Source organism: Mustelus asterias, unplaced genomic scaffold (genome assembly GCF_964213995.1).
Source record: "Mustelus asterias unplaced genomic scaffold, sMusAst1.hap1.1 HAP1_SCAFFOLD_3421, whole genome shotgun sequence".
Lineage (NCBI taxonomy): Eukaryota > Metazoa > Chordata > Chondrichthyes > Carcharhiniformes > Triakidae > Mustelus > Mustelus asterias.
The window spans coordinates 20,261-33,627 of NW_027593366.1; the positions used below are offsets into that span (position 1 = coordinate 20,261).

Sequence of the window (13,367 nt, forward strand, 5' to 3'; positions counted from 1 at the left end):
GTTAGATACAGAGTAAAGCTCCCTCGACACTGTCCCCCATCAAACACTCCCAGGACACGTACAGCATGGGGTTAGATACATAGTAAAGCTCCCTCTACACTGTCCCCCATCAGACACTCCCAGGACAGGTACAGCACGGGGTTAGATACAGAGTAAAGCTCCCTCTACACTGTCCCCATCAAACACTCCCAGGACAGGTACAGCACGGGTTTAGATACAGAGTAAAGCTCCCTCGACACTGTCCCCATCAAACACTCCCAGGACAGGTACAGCACGGGGTTAGATACAGAGTAAAGCTCCCTCTACACTGTCCCCATCAAACACTCCCAGGACAGGTACAGCACGGGGTTAGATACAGAGTAAAGCTCCCTCTACACTGTCCCCCCCATCAAACACTCTCAGGACAGGTACAGCACGGGGTTAGATACAGAGCAAAGCTCGCTCTACACTGTCCCCCATCAAACACTCCCAGGACAGGTACAGCACGGGGTTAGATACACAGTAAAGCTCCCTCTACACTGTCCCCCCATCAAACACTCTCAGGACAGGTACAGCACGGGGTTAGATACAGAGTAAAGCCCCCTCTACACTGTCCCCCATCAAACACTCCCAGGACAGGTACAGAACGGGGTTAGATACAGAGTAAAGCTCCCTCTACACTGTCCCCCCATCAAACACTCTCAGGACAGGTACAGCACGGGGTTAGATACAGAGTAAAGCTCCCTCTACACTGTCCCCATCAAACACTCCCAGGACAGGTACAGCACGGGGTTAGATACAGAGTAAAGCTCCCTCTACACTGTCCCCCATCAAACACTCCCAGGACAGGTACAGCACGGGGTTCGATACAGAGTAAAGCTCCCTCTACACTGTCCCCCATCAAACACTCCCAGGACAGGTACAGCACGGGGTTGGATACAGAAGTCAATAAAACCATAAGACATAGGAGCAGAATTAGGCCACTCGGCCCATCGTGTCTGCTCCGCCATTCAATCATGGCTGATAATTTTCTCATCCCCATTCTCCTGCCTTCTCCCCATAACCCCTGATCCCCTTATTAATCAAGAACCAACCTATCTCTGTCTTAAAGACACTCAGTGACCTGGCCTCCACAGCCTTCTGCGGCAAAGAGTTCCACAGATTCACCACTCTCTGGCTGAAGAAATTCCTCCTCATCTCTGTTTTAAAAGATCGTCCCTTTAGCCTGAGGTTGTGCCCTCTGGTTCTGGTTTTTCCTCCCAGTGGAAACATCCTCTCCACGTCCACTCTATCCAGGCCTCGCAGTATCCTGTAAGTTTCAATAAGATCCCCCCTCATCCTTCTAAACTCTAACAAGTACAGACCCAGAGTCCTGAACCGTTCCTCAGACGACAAGCTCTTCATTCCAGGGATCATTCCTGTGAACCTCCTCTGGACCCTTTCCAAGGCCAGCACATCCTTCCTTAGATATGGGGCCCAAAAACTGCTCACAATACTCCAAATGGGGTCTGACCAGAGCCTTATACAGCCTCAGAAGTACATCCCTGCTCTTGTATTCTAGCCCTCTTGACATGAATGCTAACATTGCATTTGCCTTTCTAACTGCTGACTGAACCTGCACGTTAACCTGAAGAGAACCCTGAACAACGACTCCCAAGTCCCTTTGTGTTTCTGATTTCCTAAGCATTTTCCAATTAGAAAATAGTCTATGGCTCCATTCCTCCTTCCAAAGTGCATAACCTCACACTTTTCCACACTGTATTCCATCTGCCACTTCTTTGCCCACTCTCCTAACCTGTCCAAGTCCTTCTGCAGCCCCCCTGCTTCCTCAATACGACCTGTCCCTCGACATATCTTTGTATCATCTGCAACCTTAGCAACAGTGCCTTCAGTTCCTTCCTCCAAATCGTTAATGTACATTGTGAAAAGTTGTGGTCCCAGCACTGACCCCTGAGGCGCACCACTAGTCACCGATTGCCATCCTGAAAAAATACCTCTTTATCCCCACTCTCTGCCTTCTGCCAGTCTACCAATCCTCTATCCATGCCAGGATCTTACTCTTAACACCATGGACACTTGACGTATTTAACAGTCTCCATTGTGGCACCTTGTCAAAGGCCTTCTGGAAATCTAAATAAATCACGTCCACTGGTTCTCCTTTATCTAACTTTCTTGTTACCTCCTCAAAGCTCCCTCTTCACTGTTCCCATCAAACACTCCCAGGACAGGTACAGCACGGGGTTAGATACAGAGTAAAGCTCCCTCTACACTGTCCCCATCAAACACTCCCAGGACAGGTACAGCACGGGGTTAGATACAGAGTAAAGCTCCCTCTACACTGTCCCCATCAAACACTCCCAGGACAGGTACAGCACGGGGTTAGATACAGAGTAAAGCTCCCTCTACACTGTCCCCATCAAACACTCCCAGGACAGGTACAGCACGGGGTTAGATACAGAGTAAAGCTCCCTCTACACTGTCCCCCATCGAACACTCCCAGGACAGGTACAGCACGGGGTTAGATACAGAGTAAAGCTCCCTCTGCACTGTCCCCCATCAAACACTCCCAGGGCAGGTACAGCACGGGGTTAGATACAGAGTAAAGCTCCCTCGACACTGTCCCCCATCAAACACTCCCAGGACTGGTACAGCACGGGGTTAGATACAGAGTAAAGCTCCCTCTACACTGTCCCCCATCAAACACTCCCAGGGCAGGTACAGCACGGGGTTAGATACAGAGTAAAGCTCCCTCTACACTGTCCCCCATCAAACACTCCCAGGACAGGGACAGCACGGGGTTAGATACAGAGTAAAGCTCCCTCTACACTGTCCCCATCAAACACTCCCAGGACAGGTACAGCACGGGGTTAGATACAGAGTAAAGCTCCCTCTACACTGTCCCCATCAAACACTCCCAGGACAGGTACAGCATGGGGGTAGATACAGAGTAAATCTCCCTCTACACTGTCCCCCATCAAACACTCCCAGGACAGGGACAGCACGGGGTTAGATACAGAGTAAATCTCCCTCTACACTGTCCCCATCAAACACTCCCAGGACAGGGACAGCACGGGGTTAGATACAGAGTAAATCTCCCTCTACACTGTCCCCATCAAACACTCCCAGGACAGGGACAGCACGGGGTTAGATGCAGAGTAAAGCTCCCTCTACACTGTCCCCCATCGAACACTCCCAGGACAGGTACAGCACGGGGTTAGATACAGAGTAAAGCTCCCTCTACACTGTCCCCCATCAAACACTCCCAGGACAGGTACAGCACGGGGTTAGATACAGAGTAAAGCTCCCTCTACACTGTCCCCATCAAACACTCCCAGGACAGGAACAGCACGGGGTTAGATACAGAGTAAAGCTCCCTCTACACTGTCCCCCATCAAACACTCCCAGGACAGGGACAGCACGGGGTTAGATACAGAGTAAAGCTCCCTCTACACTGTCCCCCATCAAACACTCCCAGGACAGGTACAGAACGGGGTTAGATACAGAGTAAAGTTCCCTCTACACTGTCCCCCGTCAAACACTCCCAGGACAGGTACAGCACGGGGTTAGATACAGAGTAAAGCTCCCTCTACACTGTCCCCATCAAACACTCCCAGGACAGGTACAGCACGGGGTTAGATACAGAGTAAAGCTCCCTCTACACTGTCCCCATCAAACACTCCCAGGACAGGTACAGCACGGGGTTAGATACAGAGTAAAGCTCCCTCTACACTGTCCCCCATCGAACACTCCCAGGACAGGTACAGCACGGGGTTAGATACAGAGTAAAGCTCCCTCTGCACTGTCCCCCATCAAACACTCCCAGGGCAGGTACAGCACGGGGTTAGAAACAGAGTAAAGCTCCCTCGACACTGTCCCCCATCAAACACTCCCAGGACTGGTACAGCACGGGGTTAGATACAGAGTAAAGCTCCCTCTACACTGTCCCCCATCAAACACTCCCAGGGCAGGTACAGCACGGGGTTAGATACAGAGTAAAGCTCCCTCTACACTGTCCCCCATCAAACACTCCCAGGACAGGGACAGCACGGGGTTAGATACAGAGTAAAGCTCCCTCTACACTGTCCCCATCAAACACTCCCAGGACAGGTACAGCACGGGGTTAGATACAGAGTAAAGCTCCCTCTACACTGTCCCCATCAAACACTCCCAGGACAGGTACAGCATGGGGGTAGATACAGAGTAAATCTCCCTCTACACTGTCCCCCATCAAACACTCCCAGGACAGGGACAGCACGGGGTTAGATACAGAGTAAATCTCCCTCTACACTGTCCCCATCAAACACTCCCAGGACAGGGACAGCACGGGGTTAGATACAGAGTAAATCTCCCTCTCCACTGTCCCCATCAAACACTCCCAGGACAGGGACAGCACGGGGTTAGATGCAGAGTAAAGCTCCCTCTACACTGTCCCCCATCAAACACTCCCAGGACAGGGACAGCACGGGGTTAGATACAGAGTAAAGCTCCCTCTACACTGTCCCCCATCAAACACTCCCAGGACAGGGACAGCACGGGGTTAGATACAGAGTAAAGCTCCCTCTACACTGTCCCCCATCAAACACTCCCAGGACAGGGACAGCACGGGGTTAGATACAGAGTAAAGCTCCCTCTACACTGTCCCCCATCAAACACTCCCAGGACAGGTACAGCACGGGGTTAGATACAGAGTAAAGCTCCCTCTACACTGTCCCCCATCAAACACTCCCAGGACAGGTACAGCACGGGGTTAGATACAGAGTAAAGCTCCCTCTACACTGTCCCCCATCAAACACACCCAGGACAGGTACAGCACGGGGTTAGATACAGAGTAAAGCTTCCTCTACACTGTCCCCCATCAAACACTCCCAGGACAGGTACAGCACGGGATTAGATACAGAGTAAAGCTCCCTCTACACTGTCCCCATCAAACACTCCCAGGACAGGTACAGCACGGGGTTAGATACAGAGTAAAGCTCCCTCTACACTGTCCCCCATCAAACACACCCAGGACAGGTACAGCACGGGGTTAGATACAGAGTAAAGCTTCCTCTACACTGTCCCCCATCAAACACTCCCAGGACAGGTACAGCACGGGGTTAGATACAGAGTAAAGCTCCCTCTGCACTGTCCCCCATCAAACACTCCCAGGACAGGGACAGCACGGGGTTAGATACAGAGTAAAGCTCCCTCTACACTGTCCCCCATCAAACACTCCCAGGACAGGTACAGCACGGGGTTAGATACAGAGTAAAGCTCCCTCTCCACTGTCCCCATCAAACACTCCCAGGACAGGTACAGCACGGGGTTAGATACAGAGTAAAGCTCCCTCTACACTGTCCCCATCAAACACTCCCAGGACAGGTGCAGCACGGGGTTAGATACAGAGTAAAGCTCCCTCTACACTGTCCCCATCAAACACTCCCAGGACAGGTACAGCACGGGGTTAGATACAGAGTAAAGCTCCCTCTACACTGTCCCCCCCATCAAACACTCCCAGAACAGGTACAGCACGGGGGTTAGATACAGAGTAAAGCTCCCTCTACACTGTCCCCATCAAACACTCCCAGGACAGGTACAGCACGGGGTTAGATACAGAGTAAAGCTCCCTCTACCCTGTCCCCCATCAAACACTCCCAGGACAGGTGCAGCACGGGGTTAGATACAGAGTAAAGCTCCCTCTACACTGTCCCCCATCAAACACTCCCAGGACAGGTCAAGCACGGGGTTAGATACAGAGTAAAGCTCCCTCTACACTGTCCCCCATCAAACACTCCCAGGACAGGTACAGCACGGGGTTAGATACAGAGTAAAGCTCCCTCTACACTGTCCCCCATCAAACACTCCCAGGACAGGTACAGCACGGGGTTAGATACAGAGTAAAGCTCCCTCTACACTGTTGCCATCAAACACTCCCAGGACAGGTACAGCACGGGGTTAGATACATAGTAAAGCTCCCTCTACACTGTCCCCCATCAAACACTCCCAGGACAGGTACAGCACGGGGTTAGATACAGAGTAAAGCTCCCTCTGCACTGTCCCCCATCAAACACTCCCAGGACAGGTACAGCATGGGGTTAGATACAGAGTAAAGCTCCCTCTACACTGTCCCCCATCAAACACTCCCAGGACAGGTACAGCACGGGGTTAGATACAGAGTAAAGCTCCCTCTACACTGTCCCCCATCAAACACTCCCAGGACAGGTCAAGCACGGGGTTAGATACAGAGTAAAGCTCCCTCTACACTGTCCCCCATCAAACACTCCCAGGACAGGTACAGCACGGGGTTAGATACAGAGTAAAGCTCCCTCTACACTGTCCCCCATCAAACACTCCCAGGACAGGTACAGCACGGGGTTAGATACAGAGTAAAGCTCCCTCTACACTGTTCCCATCAAACACTCCCAGGACAGGTACAGCACGGGGTTAGATACATAGTAAAGCTCCCTCTACACTGTCCCCCATCAAACACTCCCAGGACAGGTACAGCACGGGGTTAGATACAGAGTAAAGCTCCCTCTGCACTGTCCCCCATCAAACACTCCCAGGACAGGTACAGCATGGGGTTAGATACAGAGTAAAGCTCCCTCTACACTGTCCCCCATCAAACACTCCCAGGACAGGTACAGCACGGGGTTAGATACAGAGTCAAGCTCCCTCTACACTGTTCCCATCAAACACTCCCAGGACAGGTACAGCACGGGGTTAGATACAGAGTAAAGCTCCCTCTACACTGTCCCCCATCAAACACTCCCAGGACAGGTACAGCACGGGGTTCGATACAGAGTAAAGCTCCCTCTACACTGTCCCCCATCAAACACTCCCAGGACAGGTACAGCACGGGGTTAGATACATAGTAAAGCTCCCTCTACACTGTCCCCCATCAAACACTCCCAGGACAGGTACAGCACGGGGTTAGATACAGAGTAAAGCTCCCTCTGCACTGTCCCCCATCAAACACTCCCAGGACAGGTACAGCATGGGGTTAGATACAGAGTAAAGCTCCCTCTACACTGTCCCCCATCAAACACTCCCAGGACAGGTACAGCACGGGGTTAGATACAGAGTAAAGCTCCCTCTACACTGTCCCCCATCAAACACTCCCAGGACAGGTCAAGCACGGGGTTAGATACAGAGTAAAGCTCCCTCTACACTGTCCCCCATCAAACACTCCCAGGACAGGTACAGCACGGGGTTAGATACAGAGTAAAGCTCCCTCTACACTGTCCCCCATCAAACACTCCCAGGACAGGTACAGCACGGGGTTAGATACAGAGTAAAGCTCCCTCTACACTGTTCCCATCAAACACTCCCAGGACAGGTACAGCACGGGGTTAGATACATAGTAAAGCTCCCTCTACACTGTCCCCCATCAAACACTCCCAGGACAGGTACAGCACGGGGTTAGATACAGAGTAAAGCTCCCTCTGCACTGTCCCCCATCAAACACTCCCAGGACAGGTACAGCATGGGGTTAGATACAGAGTAAAGCTCCCTCTACACTGTCCCCCATCAAACACTCCCAGGACAGGTACAGCACGGGGTTAGATACAGAGTCAAGCTCCCTCTACACTGTTCCCATCAAACACTCCCAGGACAGGTACAGCACGGGGTTAGATACAGAGTAAAGCTCCCTCTGCACTGTCCCCCATCAAACACTCCCAGGACAGGTACAGCACGGGGTTCGATACAGAGTAAAGCTCCCTCTACACTGTCCCCCATCAAACACTCCCAGGACAGGTACAGCACGGGGTTAGATACAGAGTAAAGCTCCCTCTGCACTGTCCCCCATCAAACACTCCCAGGACAGGGACAGCACGGGGTGGGTGAAGACAGACTCACCTCGTGTAGGACTCTCGTTACCACTGCGTATCCACCGTCGAGCCTCGCTGCCACGTAAATGCGACTCAGCTGTGCATCGTAACTGAAGAGAAACCAGGAAAGCAAAATGGCGGAGAGTCAGTTAGCATTACAGCCGTGAAACTGGCCCTTCGGCCCAACTGATCCATGCTGCCCTCCCAGCTAGTCCCAATTGCCCGCGTTTCGCCCACATCTCTCTAAAGCTTTTCCATCCCATGCACTTATCCAACCACTTTCTCTGGCAGCTCATTCCGTACACACCACCGTCTGTGTGAAGAAGTTGCCCCTCTGGTCCCTTTTAAATCTTTCCCCTCTCACCTTTAGCCTATGCCCTTGAGTTTTCCATTCCCCTTTCCCTGGGGAAAAGACTCTGAGCGTTCATCCTATTCATCAAAATCATATCATGATTTTGTACACCTCAGTCCTAAAGGTTTTACCCCTTCTCCTCAAGCTATGACCCCTCGTTCTGGATTCCCCCACACCAATCGGGAACATTCTGAAGTACCGACCCCAAATGAACATTCAGGGTAGTTCTGAATCTACCCGGTCTTTCTGAGGCAATACGGTGGCACAATGGTTCGCACTGCTGCCTCAAGGCGCCAGGGACCCGGGTCACTGTCTGTGCGGAGTTTGCACCTTCTCCCCGTGTCTGCGTGGGTTTCCTCCGGGTGCTCCGGTTTCCTCCCACAGTCCGAAAGATGTGCAGGTTAGGGTGCATTGGCCGTGCTAAATTGTCCCTTCGTGTCAGGGGGATCAGCTAGGGTAAATACATGGGGTTATGCGGGTAGGGTCTGGTGGGATTGTGGTCGGTGCAGACTCGATGGGCCAGAATGGATGAACAGAGGGATCTGGGTGTCCGTGTGCATAGATCCCTGAAAGTTGGCACCCAGGTTGATAGCGTTGTTCAGAAGTCGTACGGTGTGTTAGCTTTTATTGGTAGAGGGATTGAGTTTCGGAGCCAGGAGGTCATGCTGCAACTGTACAAAACTCTGGTGCGGCCGCATTTGGAGTATTGCGTACAGTTCTGGTCGCCGCATTGTAGGAAAGATGTGGAAGCGTTGGAAAGGGTGCAGAGGAGATTTACCAGGATGGTGCCTGGTATGGTGGGAAAATCGTATGAGGAAAGGCTGAGGGGCTTGAGATTGTTTTCGTTAGAGAGAAGAAGGTTTAGAGGTGACTTAATAGAGGCATACAAGATGATCAGAGGATTAGATAGGGTGGATAGTGAGAGCCTTTTTCCTCGGATGGTGATGGCTAGCATGAGGGGACATAGCTTTAAATTGAGGGGTGATAGATATGGGACAGATGTCAGAGGTAGGTTCTTTACTCAGAGAGTAGTAAGGGCGTGGAATGCCCTGCCTGCAACAGTAGTGGACTCGCCAACATTAAGGGCATTTAAAGGGTCATTGGATAAACATATGGATGATATTGGAATAGTGTAGGTTAGAGGGGCTTTAGATTGGTTCCACTGCAACATTGAGGGCCGAAGGGCCTGTACTGCGCTGGAATGTTCTATGTTCTAAATGGCCTCCTTCTGCACTGTAGGGATTCTATGATTCTAACCCTGTTAGAATTTTCTCCGGTTCACTCTTCTAAACTCCAGTGAATATAATCCTAACCGACTTGGCAGAGTCATCAGGAGTATAGAAACACAGAGGGACCTAGGTGTGCAAGTCCACAAATCCTTGAAGGTGGCAACACAGGTGGAGAAGGTGGTGAAGAAGGCATGTGGTATGCTTGCCTTTATAGGACGGGGTATAGAGTATAAAAGCTGGAGTCTGATGATGCAGCTGTATAGAACGCTGGTTAGGCCACATTTGGAGTACTGCGTCCAGTTCTGGTCGCCGCACTACCAGAAGGATGTGGAGGCATTGGAGAGAGTGCAGAGGAGGTTTACCAGGATGTTGCCTGGTATGGAGGGTCTTAGCTATGAGGAGAGATTGGGTAGACTGGGGTTGTTCTCCCTGGAAAGACGGAGAATGAGGGGAGATCTAATAGAGGTGTACAAGATTATGAAGGGTATAGATAGGGTGAACAGTGGGAAGCTTTTTCCCAGGTCGGAGGTGACGATCACGAGGGGTCACGGGCTCAAGCTGAGAGGGGCGAAGTATAACTCAGACATCAGAGGGACGTTTTTTACACAGAGGGTGGTGGGGGCCTGGAATGCGCTGCCAAGTAGGGTGGTGGAGGCAGGCACGCTGACATCGTTTAAGACTTACCTGGATAGTCACATGAGCAGCCTGGGAATGGAGGGATACAAACGATTGGTCTAGTTGGACCAAGGAGCGGCACAGGCTTGGAGGGCCGAAGGGCCTGTTTCCTGTGCTGTACTGTTCTTTGTTCTTTGTTGGTCTCTCCTCATATGACAGACCTGCCATCCCAGGAATCAGCCTGGTAAACCTTTGCTGCGCTCCCTCTATAGCAAGGACGTCCTTCCTCAGATAGGGACACGTGAGCACCTGACTGGCACGGTTGCACTTTGCTGGGTGGGGGGGGGGGGCACGTTTAAAGTTAACCTTGCTTTCCTGCAGGGGATGGGGGCATTGCTGGCAGGACCCCAGCATTTTATGCCCACCCCTAATTGCCCCTTCGCGCTGAGTGGTCTTCTTTGGCTATTTCAGACAAGGGGGAGCACAGTTCAGAGTTGACCATATTGCTGCGGTGGTGGGGAAGGGGTGCGGTGCCTGGGAGGGTCTGGAGTCACATGTCGGCCAGACTGGGTAAGGATGGCGGATTTCCCCCTTCCCCCGATGGGGGAAACGTTAGCGAACCAGATAGGTTTTTTTTTTGAAAGCAACATTCTGCACTTCCTCCTTTCCTTCTCCCCACGGACTTCATGAACGATATACTTTGTCTGTATCCTTTTTGATTTGATTTATTATTGTCACATGTATTGGGATACAGTGAAAAGTATTGTTTCTTGCGCACTAAAAGCATACCGTTCAAAGCTCAGGAAAGGAGAGAGTGCAGAATGTAGTGTTAGTCATAGCGAGGGTGTAGAGAAAGATCAACTTAACGCGAGGTAGGGTCCATTCAAAAGTCTGACAGCAGCAGGGAAGAAGCTGTTCTTGAGTCGGTCGGTACGTGACCTCAGACTTTTGTGTCTTTTTCCCAATGGAAGAAGGTGGAAGAGAGAATGTCCGGGGTGCGTGGGGTCCTTGATTATTCTGGCTGCTTTTCCCGAGGCAGCGGGAAGTGTAGACAGAGTCAATGGATGGGAGGCTGGTTTGCGTGATGGATTGGGCTACATTCACGATCCTTTGTAGTTTCTTGCGGTCTTGGGCAGAGCAGGAGCCACACCAAGCTGTGATACAACCAGAAAGAATGCTTTCTATGGTGCATCTGTAAATGTTGGTGAGAGTCGTAGCTGACATGCCGAATTTCCTTAGTCTTCTGAGAAAGGAGAGGAGTTGAGTTGGTGGGCTTTCTTAACTATAGTGTCGGCATGGGGGGGACCAGGACAGGTTGTTGGTGATCTGGACTCCTAAAAACTTGAAGCTCTCGACCCTTTCTACTTCCTCCCCGTTGATGTAGGCAGGGGCATGTTCTCCTTTACGCTTCCTGAAGTCGATGACAATCTCCTTCATTTTGTTGACATTAAGGGAGAGGTTATTGTTGCCGCACCAGTTCACCAGATTCTCTATCTCATTCCTGTACTCTGTCTCGTCATTGTTTGAGATCCGACCCACTACAGTGGTGTCGTCAGCAAACTTGAAAATCGTGCAAGAAACAATACTTTTCACTGTATCCCAATAAATGTGACAATAGCCTTTCCGGATGTATCACAGCTTGGTATGGGCTCCTGCTCTGCCCAAGACCGCAAGGAGCGACAAAAGATTGTGAATGTAGCCCAATCCATCACTCAAATTAGCCTCCCATCCATTGACTCTGTCTACACTTCCTGCTGCCTCGGGGAAAAGCAGCCAGCATCATCAAGGACCCCACGCACCCCGGACATTCTCTCTTCCACCTGAAGGAAGACTTCAGGAAAAAGATACAAAAGTCTGAGGTCACATAGCGACCGACTCAAGGACAGCTTCTTCCCTGCTGCCATCCGACTTTTGAATGGACCTACCTCGCAGTAAGTTGATCTTTCTCTACACCCCAGCTATGACTGTAACACTACATTCTACACTCTCTCCTCCCCATGTACTCTATGAACGGTATGCTTTGTCTGTATAGTGTACAAGAAACAATACTTCTCACTGTATCCCAATGCATGTGACAATAATAAATCAAATCAAATCATAGATTTCATAGAATCCCTACAGTGCAGAAGGAGGCCATTCGGCCCATCGAGTCTGCACCGACCACAATCCCACCCAGGCCCTATCCCTGTAACCCCACATACTTATCCTGTTAATCCCTCTAACCTACACATCCCCGGAAACTAAGGGGCAATTTAGCACGGCCAATCCACCTAACCTGCACATCTTTGGACACTAGGGGACAATTTAGCACGGCCAATCCACCTAACCTGCACATCTTTGGACACTAAGGGACAATTTAGCATGGCCAATGCACCTAACCTGCACATCTTTGGACACTAAGGGACAATTTAGCACGGCCAATGCACCTAACCTGCACATCTTTGGACACTAAGGGACAATTTAGCACGGCCAATCCACCTAACCTGCACATCTTTGGACACTAAGGGGCAATTTAGCATGGCCAATCCACCTAACCAGCACATCTTTGGACACTAAGGGGCAATTTAGCATGGCCAATCCACCTAACCAGCACATCTTTGGACACTAAGGGGCAATTTAGCATGGCCAATCCACCTAACCAGCACATCTTTGGACACTAAGGGACAATTTAGCATGGCCAATCCACCTAACCTGCACATCTTTGGACACTAAGGGACAATTTAGCATGGCCAATCCACCTAACCTGTGCATCTTTGGACACTAAGGGACAATTTAGCATGGCCAATCCACCTAACCTGCGCATCTTTGGACACTAAGGGACAATTTAGCATGGCCAATCCACCTAACCTGTGCATCTTTGGACACTAAGGGGCAATTTAGCATGGCCAATCCACCTAACCCGCACATCTTTGGACACTAAGGAACAACTTAGCATGGCCAATCCACCTAACCTGCACATCTTTGGACTGTGGGAGGAAACCGGAGCACCCGGAGGAAACCCACGCAGACATGGAGATTGAGTTGGGTGGGGGGTCATCATTACTGGGATTAGTGCCAGAATTGTAAATTCCGCGAACATACATGGGGCGCAGATTTGAACCTGTGACCCCCCCTCCCCCCCCCCCCCCCCCATCGGCCCATTCCCCACCCCACAGCATGAGCCTGGGGCCCACTGCTTTAGTCACTCGCCGGCTTTACAGGTACATCACCGCCCTCACACTTTTCACCCCAGTAGCTCTTCACTCGGCGGCCGATAAGAGCCCCCCCCGCCCCCCCCCCCCCGCACTCACCTGACTGCCTTCCAGCGGTGGGTGGTCCGTCGCAGCTCAGCGAGCACACGCACCCGCAGACGCTCCTCCTGCCCCTGCTGGTCCCCGCGGG

At 51.4% G+C, this 13,367-nt stretch overlaps 1 protein-coding gene across 1 annotated transcript in view; it reads right to left on the reverse strand.

Annotated features, from left to right (window-relative positions):
- LOC144490553 (ribosome assembly protein METTL17, mitochondrial-like) overlaps positions 1-13,362 on the reverse strand; it is a gene marked incomplete at both ends in the record, with an annotated part of 32,699 nt that extends 19,337 nt beyond the window's left edge. Inside the window, 2 exons of the mRNA XM_078208271.1 lie at positions 7,819-7,900; positions 13,277-13,362. Coding sequence (XP_078064397.1) covers positions 7,819-7,900; positions 13,277-13,362 — 168 coding nt within the window. The remainder of the gene's footprint in view (positions 1-7,818; positions 7,901-13,276) is intronic.
- Between the last annotated feature and the right edge of the window lie 5 nt (positions 13,363-13,367).